A 22669-nucleotide genomic window follows, 5' to 3' on the forward strand; every position below is an offset into this window, starting at 1 on the left:
GGGGGGGGGGGGGCACTGCTCCACCTATGGCTCTTTTCCAACAAAAAGAATGGGGCCACAAGCACTGAGGGCTGAAGGGGCTCCCTGCCACCCCCCGTGGGAGGCGGGCCTACCTTGTAGGTGAAGGCCTTCCAGGGCAGGTGAGCCACCGACTTCATCTGAGACAAGGAGAGGGGGCAGAGGTGAGCTGGGGTGAGCAGGGGCCCGCCGAGGCAAGCCATGGGGTCCTACCTTGTAGCTGACACCGTGTGGACCTACCTTGTAGTTGACAAAGAGCTGGGGCAGCATGAAGAGGAAGCCGAACGCATAGACACCTGCGAGGAGAGACCTCGTGAACGAGCGCAGCAGCTTGGGGCCTGCCGCGCACGCCCTGGCCAGGGCCGCCGCCTGCCGCCGGCTGCACCCCGGCTCAGCTGGCCAAGCGTGCCCGCTGTGAGCTCCTGCCTGGGGCACTGAGCAGGGGCTGGGCACTGGGGGGCACAGGAGGCCTCCGTGGGAGGACACGGAGGTGGAGTCAGACCCAGGGGGTGTGCACAACTGTCTGCAGCCAGACCTCACCTCCCATGGGCCAAGAAAGAGCAAGGCTGGGGCTGGCCTGGGCAGGATGGCAGACACAGGACAGGCACACGCAGTACAGAGGCACTGGCGAGCTGCCTGGCCTGCCACACAGCGTGGCGAGCTCCACTCAGAGTCTGGAATTCTGGGCAGTTCTAAGCAATTAGATGTTTAGAGAGGGCCTGAACACTGCAGTTGCCTGCTTTGGGGGAGGGAAACAGACTAGCTGCTTGAGCCACCAAGTCTGGGGGACTCAACTTGCTCACTTTAACTCAGGTGATAGGTGCTGACCACCCTGGGCGCCAGGAGCAGGAAAGGGGGCCTCTGTCATGAGTACAACCATGGACTCACCATTCACGAAGCTGTTGATAAGCCACGAATACCAACTGAAAGAAAGGAATCGTGCCGTTCAGAAGGGACGCTGTGCCCTTCACAGAGGCCCGATGTGTCCCACCACTGAATGTCTTGACCAAAAAAATGCTATTTCATGAACATAAAAACAAACAAAGCCAACCTTCTCATAACCCCCGGCCCTTGTAGGGCAGCTGGGCAGCTATGGAAGGCCCTGCGTCCAGCAGTGTCTTTCTGGGGCAGCACAGAGCAGGGCGGACACAGGCCAAGCCCTGACCCTGGCTCCTTTCTGGGGCCTTGCCAGACACACCCCAGAAGAGATGGAAGGACAGTGCCGACTGGTTCGGCAGCAAGGCAAGCAGAGCCTGACCTGCGGCCTGCCTAAGTCGGCAGCACCTGGCAGTTGACGCAACCCATCCACCCAAGTCACAAATACTGCATCGCCCACCTCTTATATTTGATGTTCAGCAGCGAGTAGATGGCTCCCCCAATACAGAGAGGGTACAGGAGGTAAGACAGGTACTTCATGGCCTGCAGAGGACAGAGATCATTGCCAGTTGGGCGCACCAAGCATCTCAGCAGATACGTCGTGAGTGGTGTGTGACAATGGAATCAAGCAGCAGCACGGGACGTCTGCTACATTGAGGGTAGTGACACGGCCGGCTGCTGTGGCAATGGTGGCCGCATGTCATGGTGTGTTTGCCGGAACCCCAAGCAAACTGGCATGCAAACCACAGGTACTGGGTGATCCTGACTCATCAAAGACAGCAGGATGCGGCAGGCCAATCAGCAGGAGAGGAAGAAAACTGCCGAGGCCCAAGGATTATGGTGAGATCACAGGATCTTGCGTTTATGCTGATTCGAGCTCTGTTATAATTTCATTAAAATTCAAATGGAACGGACGGCCTCAAACCAAAAACCGAAATCCACCCACGTGGAAATGGCCTCTCAAATCCAACCCACGCAGACCTTTGCCACAGGCCCGCCTGGGCTGAGACCGAGGTCTGCGGTCAGCCTCGGGGACCCCACTCAGGCTGGCCCGTCACCCTCCCGGGGAATGACGACAGAGCGGCTCACCTGGGTGTCGTACTCCTCTGTCTTCCTCTCACACTCGCTGTAGGTGCCGAACTGTTGTGAGATCACAGGCACCGGTCAGGAGGCTTGGATCTCAGCACGGGGCTGGGCAGTGAGAGGTGTCATGTCCACCGCCCAGCCAGCGCCACACTGAGTCCCACCAGGCCCAGACCCTGACCCAGACGCCCCTCTCCAGCCTCGCGCTGCCCCGGGCCTGCACCAGGAGGAGGGGCCGGCTAGGGCCTCGAGCTCCCTCACGGGTGGCCAGGGGCCAGGTCGGCCGGAAGAGGGGTGACACCCACCCGAGGGAAGCTCAGGAAAGGTCTACCACGAACTTTAGCCCCTGCCCCCCGTCCCCCCCCCGCCCCCCCCCCCCCCCGCAGATGACTCTCCAGCACCCAGCCTGCGTCTCTCAGCAGCACGGGTGGTGAGCTGAGCCCCGTGTGAATGCTGAACCGGGCACCGTCCTTCCCCGAGGCTGCTTTAGGCCTGGAGCCACAGCTCTCTAATTCTAAGGTCACCATTTGGTTGCCCGACCGAATAAAGAACTGACAACCAATCACAGTGCCAACGTCAGCCTCGCCAGGAAAGGATGATGGCCCCCCGCCTTGGAAAGTTGGATGCCAATGGGCACAACTAAGAAAGACAAAGGTTGGCTGGGCACCAGTGGCTCCCACCGGTAATCCTAGCTACTCAGGAGAGGCTGGGACCTGAGGAGACTCTTATCTCCAATTAACCACCCAAAGTCTAGTAGAGTTATGGATCAAGTGATAACAGTGCTAGACTTGAGCAAGGAAGTTCAAAGATAGCACACAGGCCCTGAGTTCACGCCCTGCCCCCCCCCCCAAAAAAAAGAATAGAGGCAGCCTAGCGAGGATGAACAGACTGGGAACAAGCAGAGGTGGAGAGAGAAAGCAGAGGGGAGTGTGTCTGGCAGGGGTGGGGAGGGAGCGCAAAGGGACAGGGGGTCTGGCAGGGGTGGGGAGGGAGCGTAGAGGGACAGGGGGTCTGGCAGAGGGGGGAGGGAGAGCAGGTCTGGGCAGGAGTGGGGAGGGAGCACACAGGCACGGGGCTCTGGCAGGGGTGGGGAGGGAGCGCAGAGGGACAGCAGGTCTGGCAGGGGTGGGGAGGGAGAGCAGAGGAACAGCGGGTCTGGCAGGGGTGGGGAGGGAGGGCAGAGGGACAGCAGGTCTGGCAGGGGTGGGGAGGGAGAGCAGAGGAACAGCGGGTCTGGCAGGGGTGGGGAGGGAGGGCAGAGGGACAGCGGGTCTGGCAGGGGTGGGGAGGGAGGGCAGAGGGACAGCAGGTCTGGCAGGGGTGGGGAGGGAGAGCAGAGGAAAAGCGGGTCTGGCAGGGGTGGGGAGGGAGGGCAGAGGAACAGCAGGTCTGGCAGGGGTGGGGAGGGAGGGCAGGTCTGGCGGGGGGGGAGGGAGCGCAGAGGGACAGCGGGTCTGGCAGGGGTGGGGAGGGAGCGCAGAGGGACAGCGGGTCTGGCAGGGGTGGGGAGGGAGAGCAGGTCTGGCAGGGGTGGGGAGGGAGGGCAGAGGAACAGCGGGTCTGGCAGGGGTGGGGAGGGAGGGCAGAGGGACAGCGGGTCTGGCAGGGGTGGGGAGGGAGAGCAGAGGAACAGCGGGTCTGGCAGGGGTGGGGAGGGAGGGCAGAGGGACAGCAGGTCTGGCAGGGGTGGGGAGGGAGAGCAGAGGAACAGCGGGTCTGGCAGGGGTGGGGAGGGAGGGCAGAGGGACAGCGGGTCTGGCAGGGGTGGGGAGGGAGCGCAGAGGGACAGAGGGTCTGGCAGGGGTGGGGAGGGAGGGCAGGTCTGGCGGGGGGGGGGGGGAGCTGCTCACTGAAGAGCTCACCTGGAACCGTGGCCTCAGGCCCCTCCAGGTCACTGTCATCTTCAGCGCCTTCTTCACTTTCCAGAGCTGAGCAAACAAGGGGAAGCTGTCCACTGAGGACTCCAAGAGGCCAGGGAGCACCCGCTGCCCAGGAGGCGCCCATGCACGTGCTGTCCAGCCCGAGAACCCTGCCCACCCACCCACCGTCTTCCTCTGCCTGACAGCCGCCACACTACAGGCCACACAGGTGTGGTTCCCGCCCACAGGCGCCACCCACCAGGTGCCACTGCCACTCCTGTGCCCACACAGCAGCGGCGAGCAGCACCCAGACAGACCCAGCCCCTTTCCCAGATCCCTGAGGGCCTGGAGCCCGGCCCTGGCCCCTCTGCATGCACTCCCGCCTAGATGTTTCCACCGCAGCTTACTGCAATCAGGCCAGCCACACCACAGGAGTTTCCCATGACCACTATGAGCTAAGGGTCACCCCAAGTGCCCCCGTGTCACCGATTCCCACACCGCAGCAGACACCAGCAGCCCCATGGGCTAGGGCCTGCAATAGGTACCACCAGAACCAAGGCAGAGGATCCCTGGGCCTGCCCCAGCCCAGTGCCCTCCTTCCAGGCTTAGCCGCCAAGGCTAGGGCCAAGTGGCTTGAGTCACTCACTGCCTCTGTGACTCAAATCCTAGCCAAACACAAGCTCCCCATAGGCCACACTGCCCGCCCGTGGCTGTGTTGCTCATTGCAACTTAGGAAGCATTGGCATGAGTTCTGCCGGATGGACGCGGCCTCCACAAGTTTGTCATGAGAGGACATTGCCCCCACAGGCCTGCCACGGGAACGCTTTCCGCACGTGTGCCGCCTCTCCACGCCGGTGCGTCTGAGCACCCCGATTCCTCAGGACAGGTGAGCAGCCCCTCACAGAGCAGCCCACCAACATGGGGGTACCATCCGCCCAGGCTAGGGTGGTGCCTAGGACTCACCTCGATGGCGGCCCCAACACCTGCAGGGATCAGCACAAGCAGGCTCGTCTGCTCATCCAGCAGGAACAGGAAGATGACCACTGTGCTGAAACAGCGCCAGAGCACTGGGGGAAGGCGGGCAAGGTGAGAGATGACACAACCCCTCTGTGCACGTGGGTCTCCATCCCCCACCTGCTCCCAACCTCCCATGTGAAGGAGGGCCAAGCAAGACGGAGCTCACGGGTCCGTGCTTGGTGGGACAAGCCCCGGGCTCTACCCTCAGCACCACGGGGCAATAGTGGACAACCACACAGCTCTGGAGAGCTCTCTGAAGGCCCCGGAAGGGAAGAGCTAGCAGAGTGTCAGCCAGGCAGGGTTTCGGGGCGGCAGCAACACTCCTTTGAGCACGCCAGGGTGCAGTGTGGCATTATTCTCCTCAGAACTGGTGGCCCTCTTTCTTCCCTCCTTTTTTTTTTTTTTTTTTTGCCAGTCCTGGGCCTTGAACTCAGGGCCTGAGCACTGTCCCTGGCTTCCTTTTGCTCAAGGCTAGCACTCTGCCATTTGAGCCACAGCGCCACTTCTGGCCATTTTCTGTATATGTGGCGCTGGGGAATCGAACCCAGGGCCTCATGTATATGAGGCAGGCACTCTTGCCACTAGGCCATATCCCCAGCCCTCTTTCTTCCCTCCTTTACACCTCCTGTGCTATACTACTCTGTGATCAAAGTCTGGTTTACATAAAGCTGCATTCTTCTTTCCTTCTCAGGATGTACACTGAAAACCACCCGAGTTTGCCCTGCTCTCTGTGAGCATCTGGAAACCCAGAGGACTGCAGACACACCCTGGTCAGTGCTTCAGGTTCCCCACCCCCCCTCACCACCACCCCCCCCAGTGCAAGCAGGGGGCTCTCCCTATTCTCCCAGGATGCTGGCGACACCTAGGGGCTACCCAGGGTTTGTCTTTATGTGAGGGAAAGAACTATCCTCAATGTGGATGCTGGGGGCTTACACCTGTAACCTTAACCACTCAAGAGGCTGAGATCTGAGGATCACAGTTCAAAGCCAGCCTGCAAAGGCCATGAGACTCATCTTCAACTGACCACCAGAAAACCGGAAGTGGAGCTGTGGCTTGAAGTGGTAGAGTGTTAGCCTTGAGCAAAAAGAGCTCAGGGACAGTGCCCAGTCCCTGAGTTCAAGCCCCAGGACTGACCAAAAAAACAAAAAGCTATCTCATTTGAATCTGACTCTGGAGGCCAATGCCAGCTCCTCACAGACAAGTGGAGGGAGGACGCTCACACAGTTCCCTCACCAGCCCTGCCTAGAACCTTCCAGGCTATAGAGACAGCACCCTTTCTGGGAGGCGGGAGGTAGAGAGGGCATGTGGGGTATCTGACTCTATCCACACTCCAAATCAACGCGGTCTCTGGCAGATCCCGGAGCGAGCGCAGGCTCCACACATGCAGGTGTAAAGGCTGCGGCCTCATGGACAGCCTCAGGACTAAGGTGGGCGAGCCACCCCTGGGCCTACCTGCTTTGGTGGACATGCCAATCATGCTCTTCTTCTTCTTCCAGAAACTGATGTCATTTTTAAATGCCAAGAAGTCAAAAAGAAGCTGCAAAGAACAGACAGGGCAGTCACGCTCGTCACTCATGCCCACCTGGCAAGCCTGCCTTTGAGATGGGTCTGGATTTGGCCAGATATCCCACCGAACCCACTCCTGTGCCGGCTCTGCGAGCCAGAGCTGTGGAACCTGGGGAGAGGAGCTTAGCCTTCAGACATGCACCTTTGACCCCCACCCCAGGGAAAGTGACGGGGACACAGGATGCTCGGCTGCCCCGCGACCCCTCCCCCCTCGGGCTACCTTTCTTCGGGAACAAGGCCCTGCTCTGCACTGTGCACACGCCCCAGGCCTCATCCTGTGAGCACTGAACTTCCTTCTGCCAAGAGGCGGTTTAGGGCTTCTCCACCTGGTTTCGGGTGCCCAGAAGTTCCACCCCGCCCCGTAGCTGCACCCTGCACCCCCACTGCACCCAGGATTCGGCCACACGGATGGCGCGCCAGAGCTCCGGGTTCTGGGCACAAGGCACACTGCGTGCGGAAATGCCTTCTCAAATTAACAGCATACAAACTCCAACTAACAAAATGACTGCGCTGCAAAGTTGAACTCGGTGGTGGGCACAAAGTACTGCAGAACCTCTCCCTCCAAAGCAGCCACCACAATGCCTTGGTCCCAGGGGAGTTCCTGGATGGCAGAGTGCTGCTCTGAGGTCAAACAGAGCGCCAGGGCCAAGGAGCCGCCCCCGCGCCCGTGGCGATTCCCCCCAAGAACTCACGTGAAACGCGGCCACAAAGAAGGTCAGTGCGAGGAAGTACAAGTTGGTGTCTACAAAAATCCCCTTCACTTCATCAGCATCTTTTTCTGAAAACCCTTCAAGGAAAATAAAGACATGCAACCCAATCAAGATGAGCCTTCATAACCAAGTTACCTCTGACTGCAGAAAACTTAAAGTTTGGCAGCAGTGAAAGTTCCCCTGACTGAAAACGTGGCACTGTAAGCATCACTTCTGAATCTAGCCAATTTTCTAACAATCCACAGGTCATTTTCAAGGAGGTAAGTGGAGACCCCACAAGCAAGGAGGTGTGGGGCTGCTCATAAACAGAAGGAGCCACGCGTGGCTCTCGTCCGTGGAGAGCCCATCCCGCCCAGGACACCCACCAAACTGCTGCAGGGAGTACACGGCGTCCTGCATGTGGATCCAGAAGCGCAGCCGCCCCAGGGAGATCTTGTCGTAGCACACGGTGAGTGGCAGCTCGGTGGTGGAGCGGTTGATAACCTGCCACCAAGCAGACCACAGGTGAGGGACCACCACTGCCAAGGACCACCGCCCAGCCACGGGGCTCTCAGGAGCAGCCCGCAGCCATGTACACGGTCCTCAATGCCGTGGCCGAGTCCCTGCTTGCTCCTGTCCCCGGACAGCCATGGCCAAGACCCACGAGAACCCTGCCACATCCGGTGGCCCTAGGCGAGTCTGTGGGATCTGCTCCAGGGTTGGTCTCTTGTCCTGCCTGAGCTTTCCCACGGGATGTCGGGTGGGCAGGGCTGGGCGGGGCGCTGTGGAACCCGCCACTCACAGCTCTCCTGACTCCAGAGCCCTGCCCACCTCTTCACGACCCCAACCCACAGCTCCCTTCCTGGACCTCTGAGGTGAGCTCATCCACCGGGGCAGCACCCATGGATCCCAACATGCGCCATGCCGCTCCAAGCTCAGGAGCCCTGTGCTCTGGGGACAAAGCGCACCACCACCACCGCCAGGAACCTGCCAGGTTCACCTATCCTCAAAGGGACGGAGACTGTGTGAGGAGCGTGCTGACCACAGAGCACGGCCACAGAGGGCCATTACCCCAGGAAGTGGAGCCCGCGCCCATGGCACAAAAGGTCACGACCATGCTGGTGGCGAAGAACAAGGCCCCGAGTGCCCCGTTCCAGGTGGACTGCACGGTGAGCACCACCCACCCCAGCACATGCCTGGGACCCACACCCGCCCTCCCGTGATGGCTTCTGCTGGGCCAGGGTGCGCTGGGCAAGGGGGAGCTGGCAGTCTAAAAGATGCCAGTCAGGTGGGTACCAGGCCTGGGGCCCCACCCAGTGCAGAGGCCTGTGGCAAGTGGACGGACCTCTGGGACCCCTCAGGTGGCTGCTCCCCAGAAGTCACACAGCAGTGGCCTGAGGAAGTGGGCTGCCCGCGGCCCAGGCCTGTGTGTGAGCAAGACACTCCCCATGTCACACAGCCTCTGGCTATCCCAACACAAGGGGTCACAGGGACTCGGGACTCCGCAGACGCAGCCCTAGGGCCCCTTCCTGGACAGACCTGTGGACAGACCTGTGGACACGCACCCACTGTTCTCAAGTGCCTATGAAGAGCCGGCACCTCTGGGCCTTGCAACGTGACCACGGGAACCCTTGCGGCTTATAAAGATGACAAATGAACCACATTGCACCTTGAAAAGGAGCCCAGGGAGGAGAGTAAGGGCTGGAAGACCACCTGCTCGCTGGCACACGATTGCCCTGCTCCGGTCTACACATCAGACAAGTACAGGCGGCACCTCAGGAAAGTGGAGGACCTGCATTAGGGTCCCTGGGGGTTCTGGCAAAGTGCTATCCACACAGCCTAGTAACATCCCACACCAAGCCAGAGTGCAGGCGGGTGCCTGGCAGGCAGACAGCTACGCGTCACACCAAGTCTCCTGTTCTCAAACCTCAGCCTTCGGATCTGTGTGATGGGAAAAGGCCCACTCGGGACACGGGAGTCTCAGAGGGGGGAAACCCAGGCTGAGTCACAAACAACAGCCAGTCTTCTCTGTGAGAAGAGGCCGAGGCATTCACTGACACACTCTGCTCACATATACCCCGGGGCCAGAGACCCCCATCCTACACCAAGTAACCTCAGCTGTGACGCAAGGGTGGCGACACTGCCTGGTGGCACCCAGCGCCACGTCCGTGAAGTGGCCGGTCCAGTGCCTCGCGCAGCGCAGAGGACGTCAAATATTGATTTGTATTTCCTTTCCCAGTCAAAGGTTGGCCATCGCTCTTCTACTCAAGACAGCTCCACGTGTCCCTAGAAGAGTGCTCACACTGCCTATAACGAGGGCACCAGAGCCACAGGCACCCTGGCCGTGGGCATGCTGAGAAGAGCTGCAGCTCCCGCGGGCTGGGCCCTGAGGCTCACTGCAGGATGGGTGCTGGGACTTGAGACTGCCCAGGTGCCCTCAAGTGATGCAGCAACGCGGGCTTCGCGTGCCTGCCAGCTGAGTGCGTGGCATGCCACCTCCCAGAGTCCTACACCAGGAAAAGGGGGTTTGAGCACCCGGAACACAGCCAGCAGCAAGGCAGACACAATCACAGGAGCCCACACACCTGACGGGGCTGTGTGTGTGTGTGTACACCCACCATGGGTGAAAGCTGGGCTAAGGTCCAGAGACAAACTCATCTATAACCTCTGTCTAGATGGAGCAGACCTGCCCCGCAGGAGGCCCCACCTCACCACCTCACCGAGGCAGCCGACTGCGATCCAGAACAAGCTGGAAGAGAGCAGGGCTCACCATCAAGTCCTTCACCCGGTTGCTCAGCTGGTCAATGAACAGGATGGGAAGGTAATGCACCGTCTTACCCAGCTGGATCCTGGAGTGGAAAAGCACAAGGTCCTCAGGAACCAGGTCTCCGCAGTGCTACCTACTCCCAGAACACGCCCCCCGCCCCCCCAAGCAGAGGGCGCTGCGACTATGTGACAAGCACGGTGGTCCACAGCAGATTATGGGAGCCAGGGGCCATCTAAACACCGAGAGCAGGGCAAAGGGAGAGCCGGAGGCCATCGAAACACCAAGAGCAGGGCAAAGGGACAGCGGTGATCAAACCCTGTGCCGCAGACCCCAGCCACTGAGGCTGCAGGACAGAGACTGGAGACAGAGCTGGGGTTTTATTTTTATTTTTTTTGGCAGTTGTGAAGCTTGAACTTGGGGCCTAGGCACTGTTCCTGAGCTCTTCTGCTCAAGGCTAGTGTGCTACAACTTTGAGCCACGGCTCTACTTCTGGCTTTTGAGTGTTTAGTTATAGATAAAAGTCTCATAGGAACCTTTCTGCCCAAGCTGGCTTTGAACTGCGATCCTCAGATCTCAGCCTCCTGAGTAGCTAGGATTACAGGCGTGAGCCACCATCACCTGGCTTGATATCTGGGATTTTTATGAGTATATTCCCTATCTCTCATGCTCTGGGCCATGTGCATAATAACCTATCTAAAAATAAAACTTAGACTGGGAGTAGTGGCTCAGGTCTGGGAGAGAGAGACTGGGGGACTGTGGTTTGAGGCTAGCCTGTGCATACAATCTGTGAGACTCCATTCTACTCAGTGGCTGGACACCAGCGTGGGTGTCCTCCCCAGCCCCCATCTGACACATACATCTTCATGTACCGGTGCACATCAGCAGGCAATGAGGACCCATCGAAGACAAAGTCCTCCACCATCACATTCAGGGTCAGCCTGGGTCTCCAGTGAGAGACAGGCTCATCCAGGGCATTTGATGGCTTCTTCTCTGCTTCGATTTGCTGCTATAAACGAGAAGTAGAGGCCACACTGAAGTAGAAAACAGCGGGTGGGTAGGACCAGGAAGCAGAGCAGTCAGTGGCTCTCTTTGAGTGCACAGCCAGATACAATGGGGAGAAATGTCTAGTGGAGCCATGGGGACCCTGGGTGGCCTGTTTCCTACAGGCCATAGGGTCAGGGTCTCACTGATTCCACTTTTAGGGCTCTCAGGCTAAGCACCCCCACTCCTGTGATCTTGAGGGGTGGAGACCAGAACCGGGGGGCGGGGGCAGATGGCACCAGTCAGGAGCTAACAGCCCTGCAGGTTGGGGGGAGACTGACAGACACTGCAATCAGATGTGCCTGGGAAAGGATGCACGCCTAGGATCGGGCATATTCTAGATAAAAATGTAGTGGGAACACAGCAGCTAGATAATCATACTTCATCTTAAAACCAGCTGACACTTTAGGAAGCAGTACCATCTTATCTCCTTCCTGACAATAGCTCCCCTGTAACAACTTTCACTGGATGCGGTTATCAGAGCCAACAACGTGCATTTACTGTGACTGCTACATCCCAGAAGACCCTCTCCACACCTGTTACTCATTACCCCTCAATACACGGGGGGGGGGGGGGGGGCGCACCATCTTTATGAGGGCTGCTCCCAAGGAGACACAACAGGAGGGAGCAGGTTGGAGAGGATTTTTAAAATCTGCTTTGTGCAGAGCTGCCATCTTGTTTTGCAATTTACTTCACCTTCTATTCAACAGAACCAGACATCAGAGTTCATCAAACGTCCTCATGAGTGACACTTTCCTGATTTCTAACTTTCCTTTGCACACTTAACGTTCTATATGTCTAGGACCTGTACCTTCTCTACAACGTTGAATCATAAACTTAGAATAAATGTTTGCACGTGCAAACGGAGTGGACAGTGGAAACTGGACATCAGGCCACGGGCGCAGACCCTCACCTGCGCAGCAGACTCCCCCGTGAGTAGGTTGATCTCTTCCGGTTTAGGGATCATGTAGGTAGTAAGAGGACTGACCAGGTGCACTTGCTTCCCATCATGCCATGGCAGAACCCCAGCGTGATGCAGGAAAATATAGGCATACAGCGTCCCATTGTTCCTTGTTTTCTTTGGTACAGAAACATTAACTGTCCTGAAAACAATCATTCCAAATGTACGTGTTACTTTAATTCTATATTTATGCACAGGCAGAGGCTACTCCAACCTCTTCAGATAATGCTGTTTCACATCATCTAACTTTAGCACAGAACTACTAGAAACGAAACCCACTTGCCCATGACTTTACTGAGCCCCGAACAGACATGTCCTGAGCATTTTTTAAATCATGAGCAGCTGTAATAGTGAACAAGCCAGTACTCTTTGCCTCAATTTTGCAAGGTTTAGAGAGAAAAGAGGACAATAACTCACTATAGAGGTCACGTACAAATGGCTTGCCAAGAGACAGCTGATTTCTACAGCACAGTAAATAATCCAACTCAAAGTTTCAGTACCAGAATCGAGACCCTGGCACAACTCTGCAATCACCTATGTATACTATCAATGCTTCTCTGGCACTATGAAAAAGTGCAGAAATACTTATGCAGGTGGGTGTTTGGTTTCTGTTCTATTTTAAAGAAGAGGTGGGAGATTACGGGCCACCGAAGACTAACTTTCTGGTTGACCCTGATTGTTAAACCGTGGAGGCCTCACCAGCTAGGGCTTCTCCAGGTAACAGCCCAGGTACCTGGCTCTTCACCTCTACTCCACAGTTGGAGCTCCTGTGAAAACCCACACATTCTACCTGTGGACAACTATAAAAGTACTTGTTCCTCCATCTTCTACATATCTTACAGCCAGAATTCAACACCGAGAAACATAGGTTTCATGCCACCACATAAACAGGTGCCTATGGGGATACCAACTGGCTTTTCGCTGGTGTTTGTGGAGAGCACAGCTGTGCGGGACTCAGAGCTGCAGGTGCCTGTTTGAGGAGCACTCAGTGAGCTTCTCGTTCTTCCAGGCCCAGAAACGAAACACTCACTAGCTGTCCTCAATAACTGGCATGGGGCCTGGTACAGTGAAAGCCACATCCACACCTGTGTAAGTAACTGAACCCAATACCGGCCTATCCTCAGTGCGGCTCAACTGCGGACAGCTGTGTATAAAGAAGGACGCCAGCACTTCCCACCCACGGTAACTTGCCCAGCTCCTTGGGCCCTATTTCGAGGTCAAAGTGGTGCTTGGTCCTAGTCAAATATGCTTCCAGCTGGGCCAGGGGACTGGTTCACTAGAGGTCTGCAGCCTCCTGGGCAGTGTAGATGAGGAAAGGTAGAATCTTGACTCATAAAGCAAATACTTTTTAAAATTGTGTGTCAACTTTTTTTGTTGTTGTTGTTACAGGACTCGATCGAACTCAGGGCTTGGGCACCATCCTTGAGGTCTACCACTTTGAACCACAACGCTACTTCTAATTTGCTGGGGACTAACTGGAGATAGGAGTCTTATGGGCTTTCCAGCCCTGGCTGGCTTAGAACCATGATCCTCAGATCTCAGCCTCTTAAATAGCTAGGATTACAGGCATGAGTCACCAGTGTCCAGCTAAAAATTCTATGTCAACTTTAAACCTGTATGTTAAATGCTAAAGCACACGTTAACTTTAAAAAGTTCCTCCAGTGCTGGCCTAGCATGCATGGGTTCAATACCCCAGTACCACATAAACAAGAAATAAAAAGTTCCTCTACATAGCTGGGTGCTGATTGGTCTATTCTAACATCACGTGTCAACTGCTATTTTCCACACAACTCTCTTTTTTTGTCACGTTTTTCTTCTACCTTAGGTAGGTAGGACACGACACCTCTCCTTTGGAGCCCGCACCGGCTGCAGTGCTCCACTGTGCCATCAGACACCGCCACTCTAGGAGACACCAGGTGAATCCACTTCCTGGTGACAGAAAGTCACCACCTGTTAGGCACAGCCTAGAGTTCACCATGCACACAGTGCTGACCCTGACCCTAAGGCACCATCACTGACTCTCTGACCCCAATTCACACCTTTCAAATTTAGACTGCACATCGAAGTCTTCCACATTCAAGACCAAGTCCACGTTGTTCTCTGCGCCCAGGCTGGACCGCGTGGTGGTATACACACTCAGCTGGAAAGGAGGGGGACGAGAGTTAACCGGAACGGGCCAAAAGCCCACCATAGCACAGAGGGCTTCCTCCCAGAGGGCAGGCAGAACTCCAGCCTGGTAAGGTAACGTTAAGTGACACAGGGGGCCTACAGGCGGTGACCCTGAAGACAGGGGCAGCCCAGACTCCAGCCGCCACGGGCCCATCACAACCCGGGTGTACGACCCCAGTGAAGGGTGGACAGCGCCCGGGGCGTGTTTCCCCACCCCAGCTCTCGGCGGGGCTGGGTGGACTCCAGGCTACGGCAGCGGTGAGAGCGGCCAGCACACACGGAGGCCCCACCCAGCTCTCACGGGACGGCGACTCCGGGGCCCGAGGAGCCCCGCTCCGGCCTCTCCCCGCCCCCCCCCCGCCCCGGGCCGGGCCCGGAAGCGGCGCGGAGGACGCGGCCGGGCTCACCTGCAGCTTGGGCCGCCGCGCCAGGTAGGGCTGGATGCAGTTGGTGGCGCCGGCGCACGGGCGGGTGTAGACGATGCCGTACATGACCCAGCAGGTGTGCACCACGTACACCACGAACACGCCCACCACCAGGCTGGTGAAGGAGCTGCGGCCGCTCCACATGGCGCCGCGGACCCCGCGCGCCGCGCCGCGCCGCCCGAGCCCCGCGGCGGGCCGCCCCGCCCTCGGCTCACGCGAGAGGCGCCGCGCGCCGCCGCCGCCGGGGAGAAACGAACGCGCTGCGCGCGGGCCGCCCGCCGCCCCGCATGCTCCCGCCGCCCCAGCTGGCGCCGCGGGACTCGCCGGCCGCCGCTTCCGGACAACCGCCCGGCCACCGGAAGCGGACGCGCGCGCGCGCGCGGCCTCCTGGGAACGGGGCTCGGCGCCGCTGCGCACGCGCACGCGCTCTCCAGGCGCGGCGCTGACGCCACCGGCCCGCGCCGTGCTCCCGACATGCCTCGCGGCGGCGCGGTTCCAGTCTGAGCTCAGCCGACCTGGTGTTGCGTGGAGGGTTGTCCTGGGCTGAACTGGGCTCCGAAGGGGGCCGGGGGATGGTCGGGGCCGGGCTGGGCTCCTCGGGGGGCCGGGGGTGGTCGGGGCCGGGCTGGGCTCCGAAGGGGGCCGGGGGATGGCCGGGGCCGGGCTGGGCTCCTCGGGGGGCCGGGGGATGGCCGGGGCCGGGCTGGGCTCCTCGGGGGGCCGGGGGATGGCCGGGGCCGGGCTGGGCTCCTCGGGGGGCCGGGGGATGGTCGGGGCCGGGCTGGGCTCCGAAGGGAGCCGGGGGATGGCCGGGGCCGGGCTGGGCTCCTCGGGGGGCCGGGGATGGCCGGGGCCGGGCTGGGCTCCTCGGGGGGCCGGGGGATGGCCGGGGCCGGGCTGGGCTCCTCGGGGGGCCGGGGGTGGTCGGGGCCGGGCTGGGCTCCGAAGGGGGCCGGGGGTGGTCGGGGCCGGGCTGGGCTCCTAAGGGGGGCCGGGGGTGGTCGGGGCCGGGCTGGGCTCCGAAGGGGGCCGGGGGATGGCCGGGGCCGGGCTGGGCTCCGAAGGGGGCCGGGGGTGGTCGGGGCCGGGCTGGGCTCCTAAGGGGGGCCGGGGGTGGTCGGGGCCGGGCTGGGCTCCGAAGGGGGCCGGGGGATGGCCGGGGCCGGGCTGGGCTCCGAAGGGGGCCGGGGGTGGTCGGGGCCGGGCTGGGCTCCGAAGGGGGCCGGGGGATGGTCGGGGCCGGGCTGGGCTCCGAAGGGGGGCCGGGGATGGTCGGGGCCGGGCTGGGCTCCGAAGGGGGGCCGGGGATGGCCGGGGCCGGGGGGCCGGGCTGCGCTCTTCCGCGTCGGTGTGATCAGTCAGGCCTCCCTGGCGCTGTCGGTAGCCAGAGCCCAGAAGAAAGCTGGCGGGATGAGTCAGGGAATCTAACGCCCGTCTCCAAGCTCCTCTGAGTCAGGAAGCTCTGAGACCAGAAGTTTAAAGACAGAGCCCACAGACTTAACAGTTCAGGCCCCCCATGTCCTGAGCGTGAGCTTAGGGGCCTTGTTACAATACTGATAAGTAAAAACCACGCCAGCGTCCATGTGCCTGGCCTTAAGAGACTTTCTCCTTGCCCCGTGGGCACATGGAGAACTGCTCACACTGGGTGGACTAAGGGAACAGCATTCCTGATTCTGAGGATACTTTGCAGCTTTGAGAAATACCAGTGGCAGAGTATATCTTAGTGACCTGGACATCCGAATGGATTTGCAAAATATTGAGCCACTGTGGTTTGTGCGTTTCCCACCCCCAGACTTACTTAGCCTCAGTCCTGCTGCCTTGTTCAATAACTCCTGTGGGTGAAAGTCTGGGTCCTGCCCAGCCTTGGCTGAGGTGGGCTCTGTCCCATGCTACCAGTATGTTTTACCGGTTTGCACGTTTATTCTCCAGAGCCCTGCCAGGCTGGGCACCAGTGCCTCAAGCCTGTAATCCTAGCTACTCAGGAGACTGAAATCTGAGGATCACAGTCCAGGGCTAGCCCAGGCAGGAAAGTCCATGAGACTCTTATCTCCAGGTAACCGCCAGAAAACTGGAAGTGGTGCTGTGGCTCAAGTAGTAGAGCGCTTTCATTGAGCTGAATAGCTCAGGGACAGAGCCCAGGCCCAGATTTCAAGCCCCATGAGTCCCCCCCTACACACACACACAAAGTCCTTGCCAGAGCACAGAGCAACGATTGGTGGAGGTCTAGGGATGTAGATGTAGTTGTTCATGTTCTCCAGTACTGCTGGCACGTGAGGTCTTTCGGTGAAGGGCACCAGTTAACCCATTTCCTAAGACAGGACACAGCACACACAGAAATAGTCACATCTAGGAGGGGCAACATGAGGGGCTTGGGGAGAACTGAGAGCAGCTCTGGTGTTCTCTGAGCCAATGGGAAGGGGGGCGGTGTTGATAGGGAATGGGGCATCGGTCAGGTCTTGAATAGGAGCATCTGGACTATCCGAGCCTCCCCACCTCTATACTCAACCCCATGACTTCTCACAGGGTTTAGTCATTGCCCTGTTTGTGGCAGCCTTGTAATGGTCTCTAAGTGGACCCAGGCCTCCCCTCTTTTGACAAACCTGTCCTGTCAGAAAACTGTAGAGACTCCCAGCTCTGGCGTGCACCCAGCCCCCTTTGGCTCCTGAGCTCCTTGCAGAGTGTCCTGCTCACGTCCGCAGGTCCGGCTTTTGCCTGCCACAGTGGTTACGTGCCGAGGCCCCTGCGTGTGAGTCTGTCTGGCACCTGTCCCTCTCGGCAGTCACTCTTCCTGCTCTCATTAACCAGTAATGGAGCTGTGGCCTTGTGGTCTGCAAGAGACAAAGATGTACTCCTGCTGCGATGCCCAGGGGGTTGGCAGGCTTCAGAAGGGGGCCGCAAAGCCGGGGAGCATTACTGCATCCTCTTCCCCTGTTCCTCAGATGCCCCATCTCCCTCCCAGGTTCCAGGCCGACTCCCAACTGAAATGGGTTGTTTTCCCTTGGTCAGGCTCCGCTCGTGTCAACTGAGGCAAGTGGAACAGCATATCTGTCGTCTGAATGGCTCTCAGAGAGAGGAGCCTGTGAGCTGAGCGGGTGCTCCAGGTGTTCTGCCATGGGTGCTGCTCTGCTGGCGTGGGGCCTGCACCAATGTAGCCCGGGCATGGGGAGGAAAGGGCCTAAGTACTGTCCAGTCAGATCCCCAAGGGCGGCCCCTGCTCCACCATGACAGCGTATGGCAGTGCTTGAAGGAAAAGGGACTGAAATGAATATGAATCTTTATAGAAATCCCCTGAAAAGCATCCGATGTTGAAGCTGTTAACAATCCCCAGAAGAGCTCCCTGAATTCTGTTACCTTCAACAGTCAGCATGGTAGTGGCGATTCACTCAATCCCCAGAGGCCTGTGTTCAGAGTTGGCTGGACTGTGCTCTGGGGCTGGACAGCTGGGTGCAATGCAAGGTCAGGTAGCCGTGACTGCTCAGGCAGCAAGAACTGTTTGTCCCTGTTCCCTGTACGGGCTTCAACTTCCTGAGCTGACCCTGGCCTCCCTCCAGACGCCCACAGGGAGCCACGGGTTGCTAGCAGTCCCACCAGGCTTGTTGCGGGGTTCCTCATCAGCAGATAGCTAGCTGTTCAGAGGCCTATCAATTCTGTTATATGAGGGTCCGCGGGCCAAGGAGACCACTTGTCCGTGGAATGCCCAGACGCGATAGCACGAGAGACGCAGCCTGTCCTTGTGCATTGCGTTCAGAATGGCTCAGCTGGCGATGCGCGGTCACTGTGGAAGCTCAGGTGGAGACGGCCCCTTGTGAGGCCTGGGGTGTGGTCAGAGCATGACGGGGGTGAGAACGGCTCCTCCCACCCTGACTGGTCCCTGAGGCCGGGGGAGAGGGAGGTGGGCAGGAGAGGACATCCAGGCCGTGTCCACAGCCCCGCGTGAGGGCTGGCAACCACCTGGCGGCCTCAGCTGGCCGCGGCAGCACTGTAGGCTTTCCAGGAGAGAAAGGTGGGGCTCGACCCCGTCCACTTAGGCTCTAGAGACTGGTGGGCATGGCAGCCGAATTGGGTTGTGTTTAGCAGCATTCCTCGGATGTGCTCCGCGCAGCCTGGGGCGGGGCCCTTGCCAGGCAGGTGCTGCAGGACAGAGGCTGCCCTCTGTGTCCTAGCCCGAGGGCTGCCATCAGATAAGGAGGGCAGGTGAGGTGAGCTCTGGAGCCGGTGTGGCCCGCCAGCCATCCAGGCCTTGGTTTCTTGGGTCCACTGGTGCCAGCAGGGCAGCATGGGCACCACGGGTTCACCGGAGCTGGTTGCCCCCTCCATGGTACAGTTCTGCAGGAGGAAAATTGATGAGATTGCAGGCTTTAGCAGTAGAACACAGCCTTGTTATTATCTTACAAAGAAGCCGGGCCAGCCTTCCCGGGCCAGCCTTCCCGGGCCAGCTAGCAGTACAACAGTGCTGGGGGCTTCATTAACCCCAAGAAACCTATTTAAAAAAAAAAAAACAAACAAATGATAGATGATCTTCCCTAGGCCACCTGGGGGCTGAGCAGCTTCTGACAGCCAACAAGCTCGTAAGGAATCGCTCTCCCCGGCAGGCAGGGAGAAGTCGTTCGGTGAGGCCATGTCTGCTGACTTTCCGGAGCTCCTGCATTGCTCTGGCTGTCACTGTAATTGCCCCCCTTGATGAGCACAGTAATGACAGTTCTGGATCTGCCAGCTGGAGACCTAGCATGAGGCACAGCGCCCTCCCTGCGCCAAGAAAAGCCACCATCGGCTGGAAAGGGCCAGGCCACCGAGAGAACGCCTCTGTCCTCTGGTGCTGGCTGCAGGTGCAGACACGAACACCCATGTGTATTCCTGCAGCAGGGAATCTGAGTCACAGGGAAGCTGACCCCCCCCCCCCACCAGGGTATGGTCGAAGAGGAGCATCAGATCGTAGACTCACCCTGGTATCAGCTCCTATCAGTTCAGTCAGTGCTAACAAGAAATGAACAAGAAATGGCCTCAGGGCAGGAGTGCAGGCCATGCCATTGTACAGGCGAGAAACTGAGGCAAGACATCTGGGGCTGAGTTCACGACTCCCACTCTTATTTCTAACTCACCATCAAAAAGCCAGAAGTAGAGATGTGGCTCAGGTGGTAGAGCACTAGCCTTAGAGGAAAGAAAAAAAAAGAACGTTTAAGGGGAAGCACGTAGACTGAGTTCAAGCCCCAGTATTGGTGCGCATGCATGTGTATACACACACACACACACACACACACACACACGTACGTTCATTGTGAAACTGCCACAGGTTGGTTTTTTTTTGGGGGGGGGGGTACTGGGGATGGAACTCAGAACAGTTGTACTTGCTAGACAAGTACTTTGCCACTGAGCCACATCCCAGCCCGAAACTGCCACGGTTTTATGGCTGGTGTTTACATTTATTTTTAAAATTGGTTTGTTCAAGAAGGTAATACTTCTAAACGTCCTTCAGAAGACTAAGATGATGATGTAAAGGTTTGTGGTAGGGAGCCAGGCATTGTGTTTCACAGCGAGGATCATATGACCCGGGACCTATTTTCTGGCTGAAAGCAATCAAGCATGGATGGTTCTGTGGTCCCTGAGCCCAAGCCCCGATCTCAAGCAGTGCCAGGGATACCCAGGCTTCCGTGAGGTCGGTGCCAGGCTCCTGTGTTATGTACTCAAAGAGACCAGAGGAAGCAGCAGCAACTGAGAGCAGCTGGGTTCCAGGCAGACGGTGTGTGTGTGTGTGTGTGTGTGTGTGTGTGACACTGGGATGCCCACCTCCACCCCATACCTGCAGTGCCACCTGGGCTCCCCCCATCTGGGAAGCAAAGTCTAGAGGGTCCCATTCTAAAGCTAGCTCTGGAAAAAGTGAGTACAGTACTCTATCCGAAAAAGAAAGTGAAACGAGGACTGGGGTGTATAGCTTCAGGGATGAACACTTGCCTAGCAAGCTGGAGGCCCTGAGTGCAGTCCCTAGTGCTCCTTAGATCTGCCGGTCTGTCTGTCATCTATTTCACCTGTAGCTGACTGTGCTTCTCTCTTGGAATTAAGGGGGAAACAACTGTAGTGCAGCCTGAACTCTAGCTGGAGAGGGAAAGACTCGTGTCGTGACGTCAGATGAGTTTCAAGGGTGGAGTTTGAGGAGACAAGCTCTGGCCACCATCAGCAGACATGACAAATCTAAAATAATTACCTCAGAGAGGAGCCTGGATCTGTTAATGTCAAGTCCACATCAGATAAGTGCTCAGTCAATTCCATTGATGAGACCCGTTGGCTGGGCTGGGAAGTCTTTACAAGTTGACTCAAAATAGCTCGGAGATCTAAACACAAAAAGAAAAAGCACCTGGAAGATAACATGAAAAGGAGATAGAGATGGCTTTTTATATACAACTGCAGGAAAAAAATATATTGGACTTTATTAAAAATTTCTTCAGAAGATACTGTTAGAGGAAACAGAAGACAAGCCAGAGAGTAGGCGAAATCAAAGCAAAATACATATCCAATAACAAACTAGAGCCCACAGACACATAAAGAAGTATCAGTCTGAACTCAGGCAACAACAAATGCTGGAGAGGGTGCGGGGAAAGAGGAACCCTTCTCCATTGTTGGTGGGAGTGCAAATTAGTACAACCACTTTGGAGAACAGTATGGAGGTTTCTCAAAAAGCTCAATATAGACCTACCCTATGACCCAGCCATACCACTCCTAGGCATCTATCCTAAACAGCAAACCCCAAGATATCAAAAAGACATTTGTACTTCCATGTTTATCGCGGCACAATTCACAATAGCCAAAATATGGAAACAACCCAGATGCCCCTCCACAGATGAATGGATCCAAAAAATATGGTACCTATACACAATGGAATACTACATAGCAATTAGGAATGGTGAAATATTGTTATTCCCAGGGAAATGGTCAGAACTCGAACAAATAATGTTGAGCGAGACAAGCCTAGAACACAGAAAACAAAGGGGCATGACCTCCCTGATATATGACTGTTAACAAAGGGAGACGGAGAGACAGTAGAGATCAAGTCTGTGAATACTGTATATGTTCTAAATACATTGTATATTGTATATATGTCTACCTGACCTAGAGAAGGGATAGAAAAACAGGACGTAAGATATCACAAGAAATGTACACACTGTCCTACTATGTAACTGTACCCTTTTTGCACAACACCTTGTCAAAAAATTTGTGTTCAATTAATAAAAAAATAAAAAAAAGAAGTTGTATCAGGAGCTGGTAGCTCGTGCCTGTAATCCAAGCTACTTGGGAAACTGAGGTCTGAGGGTTCAGATTCACTGGGAAAGACTGTGAGACTTATGTCCAATGAACACTATAAAATCTGGAAGTGGAGCGATGGCTCAAGGGGTAGAGTGCTAGCCTTGAGCAATAAGCTAAGGGACAGTCCCCAGTCTTTTCCTGTGAACCTGAACCCTCAGCCCTGAGCCTCCCGGGCAGCTTGGATTACAGGTGTGAGCCTGTAGTGCCTGGCTTAAATGACTCTCAAACGTAACACTCATGCTGTACGCCATGAGGACAGCAGAGGCCCTGTTTTCATTAATTTACTTTTTGGCTATTCACTTAGCCGGATACCAGACTCACAGGAAGGTCGCAGCGTATTGGCACCCAGCTTCTGCCAAAGCCGGCACCTGACATAACCACAGTGCCGGGCTCACAGTCGGCACATGGGTGTCAGGCGGCCCTGAAAGCTGCGTTCTTGTCCCCTGCTGCCACCCGCAGCCAGCCTCACACTGCTCCTCATCAGCACTGGCCCAGGGGTTGTGCCTCCTCCAACACACGTGAGGATAGGAGAAGCATGCCAAAAATTCATGGCACTGGTCAGGCTTGCAGTTGCTTCTCTGTGACCAGACCGAGGCAGGGTGCGGATGGGGACACAGCACCACCCAGGCCTCTGCCCAGCCTCTCTGGGGCAGGGGGACCCCGTACCACGTGGGCCCCCCTTCTCCAGGGGGGGCCTCCCAGGCCCCCATGGGGCAGGTGGGCTGTGTCTTATCACTGCCGAGACCGAGACTCCGGGCATGGTGAAGGTCTCCCAGCCTCCTCCCAGCTGCCCTCTTCCTTTCATTGTCTTATGTCCTGCTTCCCGTGTGTGTGTGTGTGTGTGTGTGTGTGTGTGTGTGTGTGTGTGTGTGTGTTACTGGGGTTTGAATTCAGAGCCTTGA

General features: G+C 57.5%; 1 protein-coding gene across 1 annotated transcript in view; it reads right to left on the reverse strand.

Moving 5' to 3' along the window:
* Clptm1l (CLPTM1 like) overlaps window positions 1–14676 on the reverse strand; it is a 30064-nt gene extending 15388 nt beyond the window's left edge. Inside the window, exons 1-15 of the mRNA XM_048368583.1 lie at window positions 14454–14676; window positions 13917–14017; window positions 11830–12019; window positions 10733–10881; window positions 9879–9957; window positions 7495–7612; window positions 7112–7206; window positions 6306–6390; window positions 4800–4903; window positions 3840–3905; window positions 1984–2034; window positions 1355–1437; window positions 907–941; window positions 259–314; window positions 25–158 (exon numbers count right to left, since the gene is read on the reverse strand). Of these exons, the coding sequence (XP_048224540.1) occupies window positions 25–158; window positions 259–314; window positions 907–941; window positions 1355–1437; window positions 1984–2034; window positions 3840–3905; window positions 4800–4903; window positions 6306–6390; window positions 7112–7206; window positions 7495–7612; window positions 9879–9957; window positions 10733–10881; window positions 11830–12019; window positions 13917–14017; window positions 14454–14615 (1508 nt within the window). The 5' untranslated portion in view covers window positions 14616–14676. The remainder of the gene's footprint in view (window positions 1–24; window positions 159–258; window positions 315–906; window positions 942–1354; window positions 1438–1983; window positions 2035–3839; window positions 3906–4799; window positions 4904–6305; window positions 6391–7111; window positions 7207–7494; window positions 7613–9878; window positions 9958–10732; window positions 10882–11829; window positions 12020–13916; window positions 14018–14453) is intronic.
* Between the last annotated feature and the right edge of the window lie 7993 nt (window positions 14677–22669).

The sequence above is a fragment of the Perognathus longimembris genome, chromosome 19, assembly GCF_023159225.1.
Source record: "Perognathus longimembris pacificus isolate PPM17 chromosome 19, ASM2315922v1, whole genome shotgun sequence".
Taxonomy (NCBI): domain Eukaryota; kingdom Metazoa; phylum Chordata; class Mammalia; order Rodentia; family Heteromyidae; genus Perognathus; species Perognathus longimembris.